The sequence below is a fragment of the Cloeon dipterum genome, chromosome 3 (genome assembly GCF_949628265.1).
Source record: "Cloeon dipterum chromosome 3, ieCloDipt1.1, whole genome shotgun sequence".
Lineage (NCBI taxonomy): Eukaryota > Metazoa > Arthropoda > Insecta > Ephemeroptera > Baetidae > Cloeon > Cloeon dipterum.
The window spans coordinates 612,147-634,802 of NC_088788.1; the positions used below are offsets into that span (position 1 = coordinate 612,147).

General features: G+C 42.1%; 1 protein-coding gene across 1 annotated transcript; it reads left to right on the forward strand.

The window, feature by feature from the left end:
• The first annotated feature begins 693 nt into the window (after positions 1-693).
• On the forward strand, positions 694-14,929 carry LOC135940677 (cubilin-like). Its single transcript, XM_065485670.1, has 5 exons — positions 694-706; positions 13,134-13,410; positions 14,261-14,430; positions 14,493-14,710; positions 14,768-14,929. Exons 1-5 carry the CDS (start codon positions 694-696, stop codon positions 14,927-14,929), a joined length of 840 nt encoding a protein of 279 aa, XP_065341742.1.
• Positions 14,930-22,656: the final 7,727 nt, after the last annotated feature.

Consider the following 22,656-nt stretch of genomic DNA (forward strand, 5'->3'; position numbering starts at 1 on the left):
AGGATTACAGCCACCGTTGATCCGGACCAAGTCTTCCGCTAAGGCTGTGGACTCTCGAGAATTCTTCGTCTGTTCACGAATTACATCCTTGGCCTTATAATGGAAGGATGTCAATTCATTAATGAAGGAATTATTACGAGATGAAGCGGACGGTTGAGACGACGGGGAACCCTGTAAAATATTAATTATTCGTAATTTTTGACTATTTGAGATTTGAGAGGGAAAGCACATATAAAATTGATAAAAAATATCAACGTCAACATTACCACCCAGAACCGATATATATATTTGGTTATCTCAAAAATCCCAGAAAATCGAATTGTGTGAATGAAAGGTGTTTATACAAAGAATGTGGGAAAAAATATTCTAAATGAACGAAGAAATTCGCAAAAGGTCACATTGAATTTTGTGTAAAATGAAGAGTTGTTCAGGATTGAAATCTAGGTTGGGCAATTAAAATTTCAATGCAGTCAACCTTTCATTACAGTATTCGAATTTATGCATTTTTGGTACTAAAAAAGGGCATCCAAATTCATAAAACATTTTTTAACCCATTGCTAATGTCCCATTTTCAATTAAAGAAAACCCGTTTGATGAGACAATTTACCAATTGAGGAACTACCGCTTGACGAATCTGTCTTCCCGTCCATGATGGAGAGTTCGATTTGCCATTCTTTTCTTTCTCGCTAATACATGATCCGGAGAGGTATTTTAAAAAAAAAATTAGCGGATAATTAAGGTGAAATTGAAAGGTAATACAGTAAATGAAGAGCAAAATATTAATACTCCTTTGTGAGATATATTTTCGGTATCATACAAAACAGACTTAGGCCCATTCCGGCTCTGCCCTCCCGGGTAGAGTTTTAGCGAGATGTTTGCCAGGAATGGTGCCTTTTCTCACTATGTGCTTTTTTAAATTATATTGACAAACTGTTTTTTAACATGTATGTAAATTTTACGGTGAGAATAAACAATCAAATCAAATCAAAATCAGACATAAATATAATACACTTACATTATTATTTCGTTTTTCATTGTTGCCATACAGATGATTCGTCAAGTCGGTATTTGCTATGAACTTCGTCTTCCCTTTTTTGATGGACATCGTTGAGAGATCTATTGAAAAAATTATTTAGTTTTTTTAGACGAATCATCGCAGGAGGAAATCCATTTCGTGGCCACTTTTAATCATTGCATTCGCCCTTTCTACCCAATTTATTCGCAGAAATTGAAAATATTTGTTATTATAATTGTTTATTCTTGCCAAAGTCATAACATAAGACACAAAAAATATAAAAATTACATTATTAGTTCTTAGAGAGGTATTATGTTTGATCTTGATCAGAAAACTCAATACCCGAACATAGCCTAATAGGCGTGTGTATTTTGTAAACGAAAATGTGCCACCTCTTGGCGCAAGGAAGAGGAAAAAGCCAATAATGGTATTTTATGCTTTTGTTCTATTGCTGTTTATTTTAACAAATATAAATGTTATATACAGAGGTCAGTTTACAAATGTGAGAAAGTGAGCTGCGACGAGTCGAGTGTGTTGGGTGAATTACGTCGCAGCCATTAATTATTCGTAGAAATCAAGCGGTGGACGGCAAAAAAAAGACTGAGCTGGCGGGCGAGAAGCGCAGGAAGGGAAGGCGCAAGCAGTGGTGCACAATCGTCGAACCCCGCTCGCGTGACCTTCACTCGACTCTCTGTACGCGCGGCCCGCGCGGTCTATCGCGCCCAGGGGGCTACCACTCTTATGGGCCGAACTCGTTCCCGCTAAGAGCTTTCCCCCCCAACCGTTGGAGTCGCGTCGGTCGCTTTAAAACAGGGTTATGGCCGCCATATGCGGTGTTTTGGGGGGCGTAACTTTATGACGTCACAAAGTTACGCCCACAAAACACCGTATATGGCCGCCATAAGACCTGTTTTAAAGCGACCGACGCGACACCAACGGTTGGGGGGGAAAGCTCTTAGCGGGAACGAGTTCGGCCCATAAGAGTGGTAGCCCCCTGATCGCGCCTCGAGTTGTGCGTTGCTGATGCTTTTGCTCTAGAAGCCGGCTCGCATAAGCACGCGACTTCTTGACAGCGCGCGAACACAACGAAGAATTTCAAGCCGGCACAAATTTTTTGTGCGACAACGCAGCTGAGGCTAGGATCGACGCAGGGAAATTTGTTTTGCTGATTGTGAGATGAACGCAAAAATTATTACGCATGTGCTCTGCTGATGGTAGCTTTTCTGCCTACCTAGACCAACAATTACGTCACTTTTTTAAATTTATTATCGCCAGAGCCAGCGGCGAGTCTGAATGACGAGCGCGGCTATCGAATTGATAGAATTTAGTCACTCTCGCAGTGTGCACTCTCGCAATTATGCACGTGCCAGGTTTAGATAAAACAAACGCTCTGTTCGTGCAACAGCCGGAAATTATAAATATATATTATGATGGCACATATCGAGAGTGTATTGGAAATGCCAATTTCAGGTTTTTGCGAAACAGAATATTTATGTGTACTGCACGTGCGGCAAATCAACAAGTCGCCAAAGCGAATTATACACGCACCCCCACTATCTCAATCAGCTTCTATTTTTACTCTTCTCAATTCGTGACTGTCAAGGCCGCAACCCTTTCTTCGTTCCGTCTTTATGGTCTGGTTTTCCTGCTTCGCAAATCGCATAATGTGATGCCACACACGTGTGACCCAATTAATCCTCGTAATAAAACACCGCCTTAGTCCTCGCAAACGTATTTTTGATCTAGATAAACCAACAAATGCTATCCACAATAATGACCTCTCTCTCTGGCGCTCATAACAATTATACACCTTAATAATTTCCTTAATCGGTATTTGTGTAGCACGCGGCTGTCTATATAGGGCATAAATATAAATATATATATTGTTTTTTTCAGTCTTGCAACCGACTCGTTATTTCCAATAAAATGATAACGCATAGGGAGTAAAGGTTGGAAACCGTTTTAACTTCATTTCGAGACGCTCATTAGTCAATTTGCGCGCGCGGTGTTCGCCAAGCTGTCTGCTTCGCTCTGTGACAGTGTAGCCAGGGTATACTTTAAAGGGTGCAGGGTGGACAAGAAGGGAAAATGCCCAGTTACTATACCATACCAGTTTATTGTAGTTAGCGGCGACAGTACACAGCGTGGCTACCCAGAGGGACGAGCGGGGGAGCGAGAGAGTTACCCTCTTGCTCTCTATACACGCACCCCCACTATCTCAATCAGCTTCTATTTTCACTCTTCCCTCAATTCGTGACTGTCAAGGCCGAAATGACTGGGTGAAATTTACCGGTGAAGGGCGAAGCCAATGGCGTTGTGATTGTCCTTGCAGGTCTTGCAGTGATTGATCAAAAGGCTGCAGTTTACTTGCAACACTATCTGCGACTCACTCTCAAGTCAGTCCGTCCGGCTCGGACCGGTGCTCCGCACTGATTACGTCCAAACCCTCTTGCTGCGGAGCGATGAGGGAAGGGGTTCTCCAGCGTGGCAATAAACGCACCGCGCTCACAATATCGGACGCATCATGTTTCCAAGCGAGATAGCTGCTCTTGCGGCTGTATTGGCAGCCCCGTTTACGCGCCCAAACTGCACGCTTGCTCAGTTCAAACGAAGAAAAACAAGACCAAAGGATTTTAGGCGAGGCGGAGGAAAATTGAATGTGTTAAGAACAATCTGACGTTGTGCCAAGTCGCCAAAGCAAAAACGAACATTGATATGTGATTTAATTATTCTGTATATTATGTCTGTTGTACACCTTTTGGTGTCTAATAAATATTTCATTCATCACTGATATTTCTCCTGCTCCTTCACACTTTCACTCTGCGCAAACAAAAACACACATTTAATTTTAATTAGTGTTTGTTTTTTTTTTATTTTTAGCTGTGTTTGTTGAGTAAATTTGTAAATACGTAAACAGCACAGAAAACAATCCTAGCTTTTTAAAATGCATATATTATATACAAAAAAGGTTGAATTGAATTGACAAAGCCATGAAGCGTCAATAAGTCATAAAAGGATTTACAGCAAACCTAATGCAAAATAGATTACACGCGTGAAACTATCGTTTTTTCATACCCATTGTGACCTTTTAGAATAAAGTCAAAATTTGAATCCTTACGTTGAACGGAAGTGGGACTTCTGGCTTTTGCGATGCTTGGGAAAACGGATTCAAATATGATAAATAATCCATCTGGAAAACGTAGTGCACGACGTGACGAAGTAAGAATCAGACAAGCTCTAGTTTAGAGACATTACAAATGCAATTTAATAAAAATCATGCGGTTGCTTGGTTATGCAACCGGCGCAGCAGTCAAAGCACCCGGCTCATTTATTTCCGCTGCCACTGCTGCTGTTGTCGTCAAGCTTATTTTTAATTGCGGCTCGGCCGGCGAATGCCCGCTTCACGTGATTTCTGCACTTCTTGAGTTTGGGTGTTGCTCATCGAAGAGAGTCGCCAGTAGTCAGTCCAGTGCTCGGCGGGCGATCGCGAGAGCATACAATCGTGGCGCCGAGAATATAATTTGTCTGTGGTTCTCGCCGCTGGACGGAATGTGTCACTCGCAGCGAGGACGATATTAGCGATAGAGTGAAACACGCGCCCATTCGAGGCAAACAAAAAAAACCGCTTCTTTCGTCATCATCTAATAAATGTATTTCATCCATGAAAGTGTGGGGCTTGCTTTGAATTAAGACGCGTTACCAGAGATAATTCAGCACGAGCGGAGTTTAATTTTTTGGCTATTTAAAATTGACATTTAATGGGCATAAAAAAAGGAAAATTTCAAAAAATTTGAAAGGAATAAAATAATGATAATAAAAATTTGAAAACGACTGCTTGATGCGCGGATATATTTCCGATCTAAAATGCGAGGCGTGTGCATTTTAACGGCAGTGTGCCGACTTGTTGATTAAAAGAGGAAACAGCCGCGACGATCTAATATAATTGTCACGTTTCATGTTCGACAAAGCCCGCGCTGAATTGAGGCAAAATCAGTTTTGATAAATGTGTGGCGCGAGAAATGCTTGCACTGATAAATCAATTATTATGCCACGCAAACATCTGGCTTTTGAGCCGCTTTTAGGCTTGCGCTATTCTTTTCTGCGGCAGAGTCTCTTATTGTGTGGCCCGTCCTCCGCATTCAAAGCAGCGTGCTTTTTTTTGCGATGCGTTGTCGCGAGCGTGGCCCAGGCGAGGGGGGCCCAGGCCCGAGAGGTTTTTGGCCACCGCCCCATAGGGGCCCGGGGGGCCCCCTCTTTGTAAACAGCTTCCCTATGCTTCTGGGAAAAAAATCGCCAAAACGAGACCGATCGGGCCGAAACCCGGATGGCCGACGGAGGGTCGGCCACAAACGCAGAAACAACGGAGAAACCCGCGATTCCTGCCATAGGCGAATTTAAAAAAAAACAAAAGAGGCATTTTGGAGGGTCTTTCCGGGGCAGCGGGGGGTGCGAGGGGGATGGGGGGTTGAAATTGGTGCCATCGCACGCAAAATTTAACCCCGGATTTAACGAACACCGGTTTTGGCCCGCAGGTCCCATAGGAGCCGAGATATAAAATTCCAAAGGCCGAAAAACGTGGTTTGGGCAAGAATTATTTTTTTTGAGGAGCCCCATCGAAGTCCCACGACGTCCGACGGCCCGCCGCGACCTCTCATTCGAAAGAGGCTGCAATTAGCTTCATTTTGACGGGTAGCACCGCCATCCTGCTCGAACCGCGCGGAAGGTGGAAGGGCCGAAAGGGTCAAAAACAGGCAAAAGTCGAAGCTCCCATAAGATTAACCCACGTTTTTCGAATCACCTGATGAAAATTCCAAGATAGCCGAAAATTAAGTTTGCCCAAAAAACTAAGGCACAGCGAGTATGAAATCCGGGTGACCTCGTCAGGGTCAGCGGTGACCCTTCAAAGTTCGAAAACGCGATTTTTCGGTACTCGCGGCCCCCCCGCGGGGTCCCTATGGGCCCCAGCGCCCCCAAACTCGAGATTCAAGCAGGCGATGAGTGGAGGAGGCCAACAGTGTGCGGAAAAGATTTTTCCGCCCCATAGCGAAAAAGTTATTAACCGGGAAAATTTTGCCCATTTTCTATTCCATACCTTTCGGCAGGCATAACTTCGGACCTGGGCAAAAAATTGAAAAAAATGGCTCGATCGTCGATGCGGAATTTAACTGCGAACATTTTAAGATCAAATTCGACCTGATCGGATAAAAAACCTGGGAGGAGTAGTCTTTGGCGCGCGGCGCGGAACGGTTTTTCGCCTCCCATAAGCTTAACATGGGAATTACAAATTCGGATTTCGGGTAGAAAAAAATTCTTTTCGGCCGCGAATGCCGTACCACACTCTTTCGCCCGGCCAACAGTCCCTGCAAACCGATTTTGGCGGAAATCCTGGCCATTGGCGAATTACGGCGGAGCATTGAAAATCCGCGTTCTGCGGTGCACGCAAATGACCAGGCTGATAATACACGCGGCGCCGCCGCGGAGCCGCCGGGCATTTAATCTCGAATTTGACCATCGGACACACACGGCTGAGTGCGCGGGGGTCTGAAACCGAATTTTGACCGGTCTAGCTCTGCCCAAATTCATTTTATAGGCGATTTTCGGTTTTAGGTGTGCAAATCGCGTGCACGGCAGGAGGTTTGATTTTTGCCAAAATTCGAGTATAAGCCGCAGCGTCGACCGCGACCCCTCATTCGAAAGCGCCCGCCGAGCGCTTTAACCTGATGCAACCGGCCGACCTTCCCCAGGGTCCCTCGACCTGAGACCCTTCCGCAGGCCGAATTTAATCGCGTTTTCGGAGTTTTGAGGCAAGTTTGACGCTGCTTTGCGTCGACCAGCCGCACTTCGGACCACCAACCTTCCCCAGGTCGCCCACCCTGAGCACTTTCAGTGCGCAGTTTAGCCGGCCGCAACGACTCATTTCGCTTCCTTCGTCGCATTTAGAGTGCGTAAAAGTGCGAATCGAATTCGCGCGAGCGGCGCAGCACTGCAGGCGCATTTCGCCCGCCGCACAAGACACATTCTAAATCTTTTTTTTTCCAAAATTCGAGTATCCATAGCAGCGTCGACCACGACCCCTCATTCGAAAGTGCCCGCCAAGATCTTTAACCCGCCGCAACCGGCCGACCTTTCTCAGGGTCCCCCGACCTGAAACCCTCGAATTGAGCGCCACGGTCATCGCCGCACGACCACCGGACCGGCGGAGCGATTTTCGCGCACGACCCCTCCCCGGAGGCGTCTCGCCGGCGCGCGCACCCCCCAACCACCCCCGCCTTCCTTTCTCAGGGTGGCCGCCCTGACATCTCTCTTTTAGCCGGCATCCTCGGCGCCGCAGGCGCCGGAGCGCCCCCGCCCGGTGGTCGCCGCCCGCCACCCCTATTGGGGGCGACTCCGAGTTGGCCCCCGCCCCCGAATTAGCCCCCGACCCGACGCGAAGCGTGAAACGCTTGTTAGTGAATATATTTTCAATATTATTTTGTTACATATAACGCTTGCCGTAATTAAAATTTAATTATGCTTCGCCTCTTTGCTGATTGTGAGATGAACGCAAAAATTAATATGCATGTGCTCTGCTGATGGTAACTTTTCTGCCTAGACCAACAAAGCCGGGTAAAATTTAATGTTGACTTTCCAAGGTAGTCGCTCCAAAAACTACTCTTTTACTCGAATTTACAGAGCGTAGAAAAATCTATGCCTTAAATATATACCATCAAAAGAATGAAGTTTATTTTTGAATTTATTATTATAGAGGAAGAGTCGTAAATTTATTTAGATTTCGAGGCAAACTGGAAAAACCTTTTTATTACTCGTTGCGTGTTTCTTACATGAAACATCAACTTCAGCCCGTCGAGAGTTATTTGAGCTTAATTGAAGCAGACTTTTACGCGTTTAGAATTTTTATACATTTGTAAAAACATTTACCTGGCATTCACAAAACAATAAACAGCATTATCCCTGCCTGTGAGAACATTTGGCCCTTTTTTCTCCGACCGACCTTTCTACTCTCTTTAGCGTGCAGCTTGTACAGCTGTGGTCGTCATCGTTTTTGCGTTTGGCGTTGCTATCGCTCGTTCAGGAGGGCGACGCTGACTCACTGCCTCCCGAATCTTCCTCACGTTCACACTTCGCTCACTCTCGTCAAGCGGGCCGCACGCACACCAGCCACCTCATTCCAGCTAATTGTAAGTGCCATTAGCTACAGCTTTACACTTTGATTATTTTAATTATAAATATATTTCCAAAATTATTTAATTATTTAGTAAAGTTTTGCGAAATTTCAAAAGATCAGTCTGGAAATTGCAGCTCGACAAACCGCGTCTGCTGGTCTGAGCCAGCGGCGAACTAACGGCGGCTTGGAATCTATGAATTGCGACTGCCCATGCTCATGACCTCTGACTTTTCGCACCCACACAAAAATTTTACTGACAGTTTTTCGCTTTTTTCGAATCACGTAACGCGTGATGCTTAATTACGAAATTGGCTTTTATTACAATTCAGCCACTCGTCCGATCGTCGACCACGAGCCCTCATCGGACAAATAATAATAATTTATTTATTCACAAAAATGCAAAGTTTTTCTTTTCACGTATGGCGTAAGGATTGTCGTGTTCCTTCCACATTCCACACTCTCAACCCAATGGCTAATTTGCAAACTGCGCCGACCTGGTTAACAATTAAAAGAGGAAACAGCCAACGATGATGTAATTGTCGCATTTCAAGTTCACTCTCTGTGTGCATTCATTGTCAGTGGAAGCTCATTTTGGTCGGCCCTAGGCCAATTCTATTCCGGTGAGCGAGCGTCGCGCGATAAATAATGCTCTCCCTTGGATAAGCAAAACGCGTGGATGACATCATTTTTTAGCTTGCTTTCTTTCTCTCTTTGTGGAGCTGCCGCGCGGCGTGAGTGGGCATCCAGAACCATAGTGATAAAAATTGTCCTGTCTGGGACATGAAATAAATATAAATGTGTCTCATTCGTCCTCTGGCGCTTCCGCAAGTGCAGAAAATGCGCAACCAATGCGGCGAGAATAACGCAATCATTTTTGTTACCGTTAATTTCCAATATTTGGCGGATATGCAAAGCACATACGTCGTTGATATTTTTGCCATCTCGTGTTACTCAAATATAAACCGCTTTTTGCAGCGGTGATTTCAAAAAAGGATTCGATGTTTAATTGAATTGAATCTGATTCCTCCATTTAAACACGAAACTGTCATTCGTGTAATTCCAACACTAAACAGACGACAGAAATGCGATATTTTCATTTCGGCAGGAAGCAAAATTTTCAAAGTCAGCAGCTTCCGGTTAAAAATAATAAGAGAGAAGCGCTTGACTCATCTTCCAGTAATTTTTCATGTTCATTTCTTTCGCACGTCTTGTGGGATGCTATAAGTGAACGCGATTCTGTTCTACGAGGTTTTATTTTTAATCAAATATTTTTTAAATTGATGGTTCATCCCCCAGTAATATTTTAAATTTTGCGTTGCCAAACCCTTTTAATTTAATTACCACTCGCCTATATTTTTAAATGATTTTGTTTCAAAAGCTTAACAACTTGGTTACAATTACACCAAAAATCTTGGAAAATTGTTAAAATATACCACGATTTTTAGCACCTAACAAGAATTTCGGAGCCACGCCCGTTAAAACTTATTGACTTTATTTAAATTCCAGCGCCAAAATATAACAAATTTCCTTTAAAATTAATTATAAAAACCATATTATGTTGGCAATAGAATTAAATTGAAATGAACAAACCTGTGATTTTAAACAAGAATCAATTAGCAATTCTGGTATATGATTTAAGATCAACAGTTATGTATAGGTTTAAAGTGAGATTGAACTCGAATTATCAAAAAGTCACTTTATTAAAGTCACTTATTAAATCAGGGTGTATTTTGTTCAAATTAAACCAATCATTCGTGTGGCGTGTGCCTTGCACGCTTTCAAACTGAACCCAAGCACTTAGCTCATTAGTCGCGCAGTTTCGCTCGCGCGGGCACACATCTGGCGGCTTGTTTGCCTCGCGCCTCGCATGACTAATTTAACTCATTCACCGCACGCGAGTCTGCATATTAACCAGTAGTCGAAAGTTTTTATTTGTCGTCAATGTTGTTTAATTTTTCTGATAAGCGTAAACAGTCATTGAATATTTCTAATTTTTTTTTTTTTTTTTGACAACGCTTACCATAATTAAAATTCTATTCGAGCCTTGCTTTGCCTCTTTCGCGTGTGTCCAAACTCATTACCTGAACTCACAATAATTAGTCTCTGATTGGCCTCCAAGTAGTTGTCTGTTTTGTAAACGATCATTGGTGATAACTAAAATTGTGAGAAACAGCACACGATGGTGTCATTCTTTGGCGGCCAGACAGGCCAAAAACCAGTCCATTTCCTGTGCGGACCGAGAAATAATGCTTCGTCACTACTTACAATTAAGAATCACATGTAATCATTTTAGGTATTAACTATATATGTACCGGAGCTGTGCATCCCTCATTATTTGCAGCGTGTGGCCATAGATACATATAAGAAAAGTAGAAATCACGCTTTTGTCTCCATTTTAATTAATCTTGCTCAAAATGTGATAAAATTCACAAAATAAAAAATTCGAAACAAATTAAGAAGGGGCGAAATAAAGCTAAAGCCAACCATCTCAAGGTATGAACTTGAATTTCTTTGAAAAAATCCATCTCTTTTAAACACAAACTATAGCTTTAATGGATGAGCTGGAGGTTTGTGTCTAGATCAAAAGGAACATAAAATCGTGGTGCCAAGAAGATATATATAATATGTCTGTGGTGCTCGCCGCTGGACACGGAATGTGTCATACGCGCTGCTGATATTATTAGCGCGGCAGTGAATGCGAGCCCCAGGCCATCGATGCAGACACATATAAACCCTTTGTTACGCTCTATACCTTATTACACTCGATATTTTTGTTTGCTTTTTATAAAACAAATATCTTTTTCAATTTGCTTCCTTACTATCAAACAAAAATATCGAGAGTAGTTCCTTGAGAGCGTAGCAACCGTAAAATTTTCAAGGACACTTAGAAAAGAAAACGTCTTTCGTGCGTTGATTGTTTTTTTTATTTCGATACAAAAATTTCAATAAATAATAATATCAAATTATGAAGCTAAAATTAAAAACATATAACTCTCTCTTCCAAATAAAATTTTTGTTTGCAAAAGAAAAATTTGCAATTGCAGTGGACAGCGAATTAAAAAAAACACATTAAACAGTTATGTCAAAACTGATACAACATAAAACAGTAAAGTTCCAAGTGTATTGTGTTAGATCAGACACTCTTATATAATAAAAATAAATTGAAGTCGGGAGGTCCACGCGATTTGTTTGCCATTAACTATTAGGTTTTAACAATATATTGAATTGCGAACGAAGAAAGTTTTTTTAAATAATCATAACGGAAAAATAGCGTAATTCACGGGTCTAGCAGGGTTTTAGCCAAGACAGGAACAATCAGTGAAAATGATACACCACACATCAAGCAAAGGAGATGTCTAGACTCATTTAGCGGCCTCCCTGATGCCAAAATCTTAATAATTACAAGACGAACATTTTAAGTTTTGTGGCCGCTAAACTGAATCTCAAAAATAATTTCCTGACCGCTAACTGCATCACAACCTTAGTAACCATTTTGGCATTTTGACCTCTCAGCTTATAAACTGAGCCAGACTGAGATGATTAAATGCCATTATGGTCCCGAAAAATCCATTAATAAAAAAAATTGGCACAAACTATTTAATGAATATTTCATTTGCAGACTGGTGTGAGTTATATACTGATTTTTGTCCTGGCGAAAACCCAGACAAAGCTGCATTTTTCCGATTCATATATTTATACAACCTCAAATATCGCGGAAATCTCCTAAATGTGAAGTGATGAAAAGGCACAGGATCTCACGCAGCATCTGGATAAACCATTCCTCTTATATGCAGCTGTTTGTTTCCTAAAACACAGAATACAAAGGCATATTAAATAATAAAGCACAATAATATGTAGCGAGTATTCGTGGATCGATTTTATTAATGCGGTTTTCAAGCAAATAACTTATAGCAAAGTTGGGACTTGAAAGATCAAAACAGTGCCAAACAAAATGTTGCAGCCAATCAGTATATTTTTAAAATGTTTAATCGATAAAATATCAATTACAAATTTATATATAAATTCTAAACAGCAAAGATGTTCCCGATGAACAGCATCCAAGATGGAAAATGGGAAGGGAAATAATTTATGATTCTTCATTGCAATTGGTACGTACACGACTTTTACAATTTATTTCCTTAGTATGGATTCGAACTGGAACTGGAAGAGATACAAAAATAGTTCAATTTGCTGTATTTTGTTGGTTTAGATTTATTTCTAGGTTTAGAGACCACTAAAATGGCATTTTAAATTTTCTGACAGGAAAATTAACACACATTAAAGAAAAAAAATCAGCCATTTAAGATTTGCAAACCCCTGATAAACATTCTTTATGCAACCTGCCCTGCACGATTCGATCCATGCTGTCTTTTTATGCTCTACTTGTTTTGTTGTACACATAACATCTAATAATTCTAGTAATTTACACTCTTTTATCTTGTTGCCCGCATTGCATTCTATGAAAAAAGGTTTTGCTGCAAAAGAAATGGGTCGATCGTCATTAATCTAATTGTGCTGCGTTAATCTGTCGCGATGGTGCGCGCTATGTAAGATCGCGTTGCACAACGAAAAACGTGAGCAAAAATTGTCATGCATCGTTATTTTACTGTCTGACATTGTTAATCTGCTCTGGTTTAAATTTTCCGTTTGAAAATCCACGAAGAAATTTAGTTACTGTTATTTAAAGAGGTTAAAAAATAGCTGCAAAATTAGCTCTGTTTCCTTACTTGAAATCTTAATTTATTTCCCAACAAACAGTTTCCCTAAATAGTTTCATATACGCTGTTGGACAGATCTCGATCAGAAGAATCGAAATCTGCCAAGATAGCGCTGGACATTTTGGAGAATATTTGAAAATTTTACTTATTTTTTAATATTGCAAATGGTAGAACAAATTGTTTATCGATCAAAAAATTAAAATAATTATTAATTGTTGTATTATTTTGCGTGCAGGTGTGACATGTCTGGTAGGCGTATCGTCGGGATTCACAAACTCGCCGCCGCGGGTTGACGAGATCTGCGGCACTCACAACGGGCGCAAGCTGTACCTGGACCTGGGCGACCGGGGCACCCTGAGAGCGTCGTTCGTGGACGACGCCCTTCTGCAGCAGGAGCAGCGCACGTCGCACGCCACCTGCAGCCTCGAAATCGTCACTTGCCCAGCGTGCGTCATCACGGCCACCTTCAAGTACCTCAACCTCTCGTCCTGCAGCACAGACTCCTCTTGCAGGTCATTTTTTAGTTGCTTTTTCATTATTTAAAGCAAATAGGATTAATTCGAGGAAAAAGAAAGTCAATTGTTTAATTTTAGCGCTTTTTATGGGATAGTTTGAAAAACATTTTTTTTCAATTTGTCTGGAAAAAAATTTGTTAGAATTCGAAAAACGATCCGATTTTAAAAAACCGCACACGGACGGACGCGCCTCATTGAGGGGCGTCGATTAGTACAAAAAACGGCGCCGTCCGGCCCATAGGGCCGCGCATGGGCCCCGAAAACCCCAGTTGACAAGTGTCGTAAATTGCGTTTATTCGAATTTAAATAACTCGGCTCCTATGGGTCGTAGATTAAAAATCCAAAGCTTACCAGACTACCCGTAAAATTCTGCGTCTTTGAAAGATTTTTTTTTATTTTCTTTAAATTCACCTATGGGCCACATTCGGATTCCGACATGAAAATACGCTTCTCCGTGATAAAACGCGTCGATTGGTCGGGCTTTGCGTCAAAATTCGCAACTTTGCCATTTTTTTACACTGGAAGATAGGAAAGGGGCTTGGTTGAGGGGTCCAATTGAAAAAATATGTGTCCATCGGATTTCTCTCGTCAAATTTTAATGTTTTACGGATATTTTTACATGTTTAAATAGTCTGAAAAGCTCCTAAAAGGATATTTTTCTTTTTTAAAATATATTGCGCTTTCAAACCGAACCAAATAATTTTTAATAAATATTTTACCCTCAGAAACATCCAAAAGAAAAGTTATTAATGAATTAAATTTGCTATTATAACCTATTAAATTGTAAAATAATTAATTAAAATATTAAAAATGCTCAAAGTTAAATTTGAAATGAAATTTGTTTCAGATGCGACTACGTTTGGATTTTTGAGCCGCCGTTTGAGTCGTCGGGCAGCCCTTTTTGCGGCAACAACGGCGGCGGGCAGTCGTACAGGTCGCTCACCAGGACCTTGCACGTTTCCTACCTCTTCAGCACCAAGCGCAGGGATGCTTTCGAGATCGAGTACCGCGCAGAAAGTGAGTAAAAATATTTTTTTTTTGTCTATTTCGATCGGTCTTAATTTATTTAAATTTTTTAGGAAACAAGCAGGTTTTGGGCCTAACACCGTCCACGGCGATTACCAAGTCAGGCTTCGATGGCAATGCGACGCGCGGCGGAGAGCTCGTTTCGCCTTTCTTCCCTGCCAATTATCCGCGCGACATCGGCATCGAGTACGTGATCACCACCATGGACCAGAAGTCCAACGTCCAGGTCATTTTCACCGACTTCCAGCTTTCTTCCTCCAGCATTATCGAGGTTCCGTGGCAGAAGATTGGAATTTTCCCGTTAATTTAAAGTGTTAAAAATATATAGATGTACGATTGGAACGGACAAAGACTGCAAGTGTCGTCTGGCGCGTCTTTCCGGCCGCCGATCGTCATTTCGTCAGGTCCATCCCTCATTATCAGGTTCTACGCTAACGGAGGATTTGGACTGGGCTTTAAGGCCGTTTACACCTTTCTAACTAAATGGTAATAAGACTCTGCAAGACCAAAAATATTTTTACAACAGTTTATAGGATTTAAATTATTTTATTTAAAATTTTTTAAAATTAATTTGTGGATTTTCTCGAGACTGGATTTTCCATCAAGCTGAAGAATGGAGGTTAAACGTAAAATTGACTCTATATATTATTTGATCTTTTTGGGGTGGAAATTATATGAAACGACACCAATGACAGTCAAATTTAGTGACATTTAATTAATTTAGGTTTGGAGGTTGATTTTAAACCCTGAAAAAATGGTAACTATTCAAAAGGGACTCCAAATCTAACAAAAAAGTGCATGAAAATAGTGTAATTCAAATTAAAGTTTAATTTTGCGGCGAAAAAACACGTTTATCTAAATTTAAATTCAAAATATCTCAATAATGTGGAAAAATCGTGCTACAAATGTTGTTTCTTTCTGATGAAATTAGCCACATTTTGGCTGTCTCAAAAAATAAATTTTTTTTCTTCCTTAGATATTCAGAAATTTCTTAATATCTCAGGTCGAATTTTAGTGACCTTGGCCTTTGACCTAGGAACTAGGAAGTTTTTAAACGTGGCAAAGTTGTTGGGCGTTTAATTTAGATCATTTTAGACACCTGATTTATCAATCTTCACTCTCATTATATTTGGATTTTGGATGATTTGCAGAAGAAGCGAACAAAAACCAAGTGCAGTTCAATGGGCCCGGCGTGAACAGCGCCTTGTCCCCTGAAAACTTGCTACATCCAGAAATTTTCCTCCTCATCTTTAGAATTTTATGCCCTTAATTTCTATGTGGATGCTGTTCGTGCTCATCGTCTGCACAGTCAATTGCCGAGATCTCAGCTGACATTTCAACTCGACACACGAAAAAAGCGCGTCTGTGATAGACTTTTTGTCAATTTGAACTTGGTTCTCTCTCAAGCACAAAAGAGGTTAGATCGGTTAGATAAAGTTGAATGGAAATGAAAGTTTATTCCTTTTTATGAAGAGATGGAGAAGGATTTTAAAATTATACGCATGTTTTGGTTAAAATTAATACAAGAATATTTAATTTAAAATTAAAACATTTAGGATTCTCAATTTTTATATATTTTCAATCGATTGCTTTGATTAAATTTTAATTGGGATTATTTTAATCATTGGCATGAATTGCGGACGAGTGCTCGAGAAACCTGGGTTCCGGCTAGCTGGTCACTGCAGTGGGGGGGGGGGGGGGGCTGAGCCGGGCCAGGTGACGTACACGGCTTTTGGGTCAGTGTGCGGGTGGTGTTGGACGTCGGCCTATTACCAAATTTCGCGATCGGCTTCTTAAATCGTCTAAAACCGACTATTCAGACTATTTCATGGTGAAAAATTGTTGAAAATGATATGATTTAATTTTTTGAGGTCGAGAATTGCATAATATATTCACCTCTCTGAATTATTTTGTCCCACAGCACCACCTACTCTGGCTCAGCTCGTTGCTAGACGTCTTGTACTCCGCCGTGAGGGAGAGGAACAACTGCTTCACATTCCAGTTGAACAGGTGGGTCAAATCGGTTTGGAGATCGAATGTGAATGAGGGTTTTTTTACCACGACTTATTTGACGGTGTTCATGTGCGCCTCCGTTCTGTATATATAGGCGACGAACAAAGTGGAGAGAAAACAGCAGAAGGCCAATCCAGCGAGCATGCAAAAATCGCATTCCCTCTCGTCAGTACTGTGTGCATTTTCGCACCAAATTCAGGCTCAGGATGAGGCTTAAGAAAATATAAAACACTTCGTTTTTTCCGATAAATTTGGTACAGACAGCTGGCTGCTGTTTACGTGACCCACGATATATTATTTAATTAAATATGAAAAACATTAATTAACATTTTTGGCATCAAACTTACAAAACAAATTAAATAGGAATTTTTCAAACATTTTTGCAACTCGAAATTATCAGAAATTCAAAAACTACCCACAGCTGAACTCATCTTGACCTGCTGAAAAGGTATAGGGGTTCCTTCCACCTCTAATTTGTGCCGGCTTCTTGGCTCTCACTCTCGCTGGGGAGGGTGCTCACAGGGTCGGGGTCGGTGTCTAAGGGACACCTCACTTGGGACTTAAACCTCGCGGCACAAGTAGAGTTAGCTTACTTACAAAAAACTAACCTGACTTGAAGCGCTGGAAATATTTAGAAACAATTCTATCCTATCTTGGTTTGAAGGGGAAATTCATTCAAGGAAAACAAGCGGGTTTTGGCAAGGAGTAATTGTTTTATTGGCAAACTAAATTTAACTGTAAAGAGAAAAGTGGCTTTACGTTAAATGGGGGAGGAAAACGTTCCTGAAGGGACCGTAAAAAACCTCCCTAAAAGCAAGTGACTCTAATTTAATGTACTGAATTTAATTGACTTAAATGAACAATTACTCAGAGATTATAACCAGGGCATTGCTGGTGGATGCCAACTGAATGGGCGCACAATTCAGGCGGTGCCCTCTCTCACAGAGAGGCCGCATGCACTGAGTGAGCGCTTATTAACAAACGCGGCCCGCGCTGGCCACACCGACTAGACTGCGGCACAACAATTTCCTTATTTACACAAGATCAGTCGTGGAACTCACGGGCGAGAATCTGGCTAGCAACTGAGACAAAACGCGACAGAAACAAGTCCAGAATACCGCGTACAGTCGCAGTCACAGATAACAGAAACTCAATCAATCCACAATCATCAAAATTGTTTCAGTCTGATCGATACAAACCCATCACGAATATCAACCGACTATTTTTTGTACGACTGTGTTACAAGACTTCTTAAATATGAGTATCAGTCTCTCAATAGAAGCGCAGGTCATAATATTGTTTACAACAAGATATTGAAATCAGGAACACATTGAGTATACATACAAGCATTTTGTCACAGGAACATTATATAAAAATATTGCGATATCTTGATAATTAGAGATCCACAGATAATTCACAAAATATCGAGTTTTAACTCGTTCTCTATTAAGTCACAGGTCACAGTATAAAAATTTATGAATGAAAAAAAACGGAATGAAAATTTTCTGCTTGCTTGAGAGAATTGATATGTAAAATTCTAGAAAATTATTGTTGGAAATACATGAACTCATAATTTTTAGGATTGAGTGAAAGCCAAAATTGGCTAAAGTGGCGCTGTAAATTTTTGTGAAAAGTGGCTGCAAAGTTTACATTTTTTTCCAAATGGTGAGAACTGTTTCTTACTTGAAATCTGATTTTGCTTCTCAACAAAGAGTTTTCCTTAAAGCTTTCACGCGCTCTTGGACAGATCTCGACGAGAGGAATTGAAATCTGCCATGAAAATGTGGTCAAGCGATTGAAATTTTGGAGAAAATTGAATAATTTTGAATCTGTACTGTATAGCAACACCCTCTTAGATTACTGCAAAATGTATAACTGCTAATTGCATCTAAAAATTTGAATATTTTCAATTGTCACCCATTATCTATCCAATTTTAGGTTTTGCAAGCAGCGTCTAAGCAATGGGAGATGTATTATACGGGTCATGACAAGTAAAAATTGTCTTAATTAGTATTTTTTTGCTCTTTTTATCTCTGTCCGAGGAGAGGAAAGGGCGCGCACTGTGTTAGCACGAATGCTGAATTCCGGGTCCCAAAATTACCGCGAACGAATTGAATGGGCGCACCTGGCCTCCAGCAGGGACCGAGCCCAATCAAGGGCCACTTGCCTCCGCACCGAGGACTTCATTGAAACGCTAGAAATTCGTCCCGTGCAGCCAAATCACGCATGATGGAAAGGTGCAAACCAGCAATAGTAGCGAGAGTTTGGCCTAGAGCTGTGCAGCCGGCATGCAGACGGTCGCCCGTCCAGCCACTGACTGCTTAACTTCGGTGATCTAACGAGAACCGGTGTGTCCACCACGATGCACCCCAGACCCTTATTAGATAAAATAAACAATTTTCTTCAAAATTTGCATTAAAAACTTCCATCGCTTAGACCCCATTTTCTAGGTGAATTCAAATTCCTCTCGTCGAGATCTGTCCAAGCGCGAATGAAACCTTTTAGGGAAACTTTTTTTGGGAAATAAAATTGGATTTCAAGTAAGGAGGCACTCCTTACCATTTGCTACCCCCTTTCTAAAAAATATGTACACTGCTAATTTATTCAATTTTGGGCTTTAACTGAATCCTAAAAGATTAAGTTCATGCGCATTCCCATTTGTACTGTCCAATGTCCAGCGAGAGCGCTTTGAGGTTCTCGCGTGAGATCATAGGGATCAAACCTGACCAGCTATACACTTCTTACAGTTTCCAATTATTTACACTAACTACAACACGTCACTACCAGTCCATCTGATGTGCTTGGCGCGTGGCTCCGAAACCAGGAGAGGAAAAACGACGACTGCACCAAATGCTTCATTAAGAGGACGCACGTGATGGCATCCTCTGCACTATCGTGGCCGTCATTTTCTAGAAATTATTTTCGTTTGAAGGAAAAAATACAAGTTATCAAGTGTATCTTATATATACCTTTATCCTGGATCACCTTATTAAGGTGTTTCCAGGCCACATCTCTCAGTTTCGGCCACCGTCGTTCGTGTTTGAAGACTAGCGCAGTGTCCACGAGTGCGTCGTGATACATCTGAAATTGAAAAATAATTAATTTCTAATCAGATAAATTACAACAGATCATTTACCTTTAGAGCCTTTAAATCGTTTGCAATGCCATGACCGATGACAATGGTATCACGCTTTATAATGCTGAGCAAGTCATCCTGCACTTGCCGCAGCGTTTTGCTCGGGTTATCTTTTAAAATTTGAGCCGTGATGCCACTGTATTGGGTCATGTAGTTTTTTATTGGCTCTTCTGTGACCACGAAAGACTCGTAGACGACCTTGCAGTCTTCATCCACGACCGACACCCTGGCACATTCGAACCCGAGATCCGTGACGCACATCTCGCAATCGATGGCGAGCACCACTCGATTCGAGCCAACAACATTGTTGGTGCTCACGAATCCATGCTTCGGCTGCCGAACGCACCCTGGATGTCCGGTAGACTGCGACCTATTGCAGCACGTGTACCAGTACATCCAGTCATCGTTGTTCCCTGTTGAAACAATTCAGTTAGGAAACATAATTTCGCGTCAGGTTTATCAAGATGAACTCACGAAGCATGTCGCCTGGATGGTAGGTGCACGCGTCCCTGCTTAAGCCATCGGGACCTAGCGTATACGTCCAACCACATCGCCCACACGACCGCTTCTTAGCCAGAACCTTATTGTCATAATAGTTCGTGGCTGGGTTGGCAAAGGCCTCTTTGTCCAGTTCCGCCTTGGTCCGGACGAACGGTAGGACGTATTGATAGAAATTGCCTGAAACAAAATATAATTTGATTCGTTTTTTGGTATTCGCGATCTTTCTTTTTTTTTAAGACTCATAAATTTATTACGCTTTGCGCTTGCGCGCCCAGTTGGAGGCGATTTCGATCCCGCCACAGCAAAGCGAAGGCCCGGCGGACACGGAAAAATCGAAAAAAAACCGCTTGGAGACCGTTCCCGAGGAGGGTCATCCTGAAAAAGGTCGCCAGGGTATAGGGCGGGCGGCGGGGATAAGCGAGACTTTACCAGCGATGGGTTTCCCCGCCGAATTATTAGACCAAAACCCCGCCGCCGCCCCGCACCGCCAAAGTATCCAAAGTAGCGAAAGGACTGGAAAAATCGTGTAAAGTAGTTCTCAGGTACATCGACCTGAAGAAGGTCGGAGGCGGCGAGGGAAGAAATTAACTCAATAGTCACGGCCAACCGTGGCGGAAAGTGCATAAAAAACGGCCTCTGGAACTAACTCGGGTCGCAGTACCCTGAAAAAGGTCATCAGGGTACTGCCCAAGAAAGCTTATCTAAACGATGAGGGGTCGTGGTCGTTTGTAGGTTGAGCGGTCGAATTTTGCGAAAAATAAACTTCTTGACTGTTGAGCTTTGTTGAGAATTAATAAAAAAAAACGGAAAATCGCGTTTTTTAATTTTTCTATGGGCCAGAAAAATCTGAAAATCGGTATGCACATCAAGGTTGGTTATATGCGTTGCGTCAATGTGCTGGCTAAAGATTATGGGCCTTCGTTTTCGAAAAATCGGGAAAAACCCACTTTCCCATGTATTTCTTATGGGACAAATAGAAAAACCTCGTTTTTCCATCTTTAAACCTATATGTTTTTTCGAATTTTTATCGGATCATGCCGCAATGCGTCTCAAACGATAGGGCATTAAATTAGGAATCTTTTTAATTGGTGCGATTTTTGATTGATGTCCCCTTTCGCGAGATTCGGCGGCCGAAAGCAGCGACATGTCGAAAAAACACGAATTTCACATTCACACTACATGACAAATCAAACCGAGACTACAATTCTGATAAAACTCGCACAAAATGAAATTCACCCAATACCTAGCCGAGGTGGCTAGGCGGCATTACCGGGAAAACCTCGGGTCATGGGTGAAACTTTTTTTTTGAAAATTTGGACTATTTTCCGAAAAATTGCGCCGCAAACTAAAAAAATGACCAAATTTTGAAAAACTCGACGCGAGCAGACCGGCGCTGTCGAGGCGGAATATTTAGTAAAAAGTACTTTTTTAAATTTCCCAATGGGTGCGGGGGTGGTTTTACCCCTTGAACCCTAGTTAGGACACCCCCGCCGTCTAAAAGTGAAACGAGAGAATGCATAAATGTATATTTATTCTCTCTCTGTGTAGCACAATCTGGAAGCGCTTGCAGATGTGCACGCCGCGCAACACCCGCGTCAAGCCGGTTGCATATACACGCAGTCAATTCGTGCATTTGCTCCATTTGCTCGCTCGGCTGCACTGCACAGGCAAGGCAGCTGTCAAACGGTCTGCTCCGGCGCTATAATATTGCGCATGCTCGGCGCTAGTTCCCTCCCCCCTCTCCCTCCTTCAGCATCAAGCCGCTTGCCGTGCCGCCTTCCCCTCCCACCATGCTTTTGTTTTCTGTGAGGAGTGAGTGGCGAGCAATGGCTGGCGTGTTCTTGCTTTGTTTACCTGTGAATAATGGACTGTTCCGTGCTGTTTTGTCGTCAAAATCGAGGATTTGGACCGAATTTAAAAGACGCATCGCTTAATTGGTACGTAATGAATATCCGTTTCGGTCCTGGTTTGCCCTGTGCACGTGCTCTCTGCCGTCAAATTCCGCAAATTCTCTCCGGCGTCCACAATGCAATAGCCAAACAAGCAGTTAATGCGTTTACTGCTCGACTGATTTCGGTAAATTCGGTTTCATTTTGATCAGTTTGACTTGGCCGAATTCGGCCCTCCGAATGGAGATTATTTTCGTGTCCTCGGCCCGGAAACGAGACTTTTTGTCCTGTCATTTGGGGTTTGTTTTTATTTGAACGCGCGGCGAGCAGAAAAGTTTGTTCCATTCGTGATGGGCCACCCTGTGTGTCCTCTCTTGAGCTATGGTACTGTCGCTGCTTTCGAAAAATGTTTTTTTATTAAAGGTGAGGTGCGATATGCAACTTTTGATTGTTTCTCGTCGTCGCAGAATGCGAAATTGTGCCGCTCGGAAAATCGTCCGCCGCGGCCAGCTGCCTGCGAGGCTGCGAGCTACCTCTTTTAATTTGATAAAAATTATCCTCGCGCCGATGTTTGTATATGAGTATTAATGTACGTCATTATTTGCTCTTTTCTAGGTTGCTGACGAGACGGGCCGAGATCAACGTCCGCGCCACCGCCAACGGCAAGCCACCGCTGTA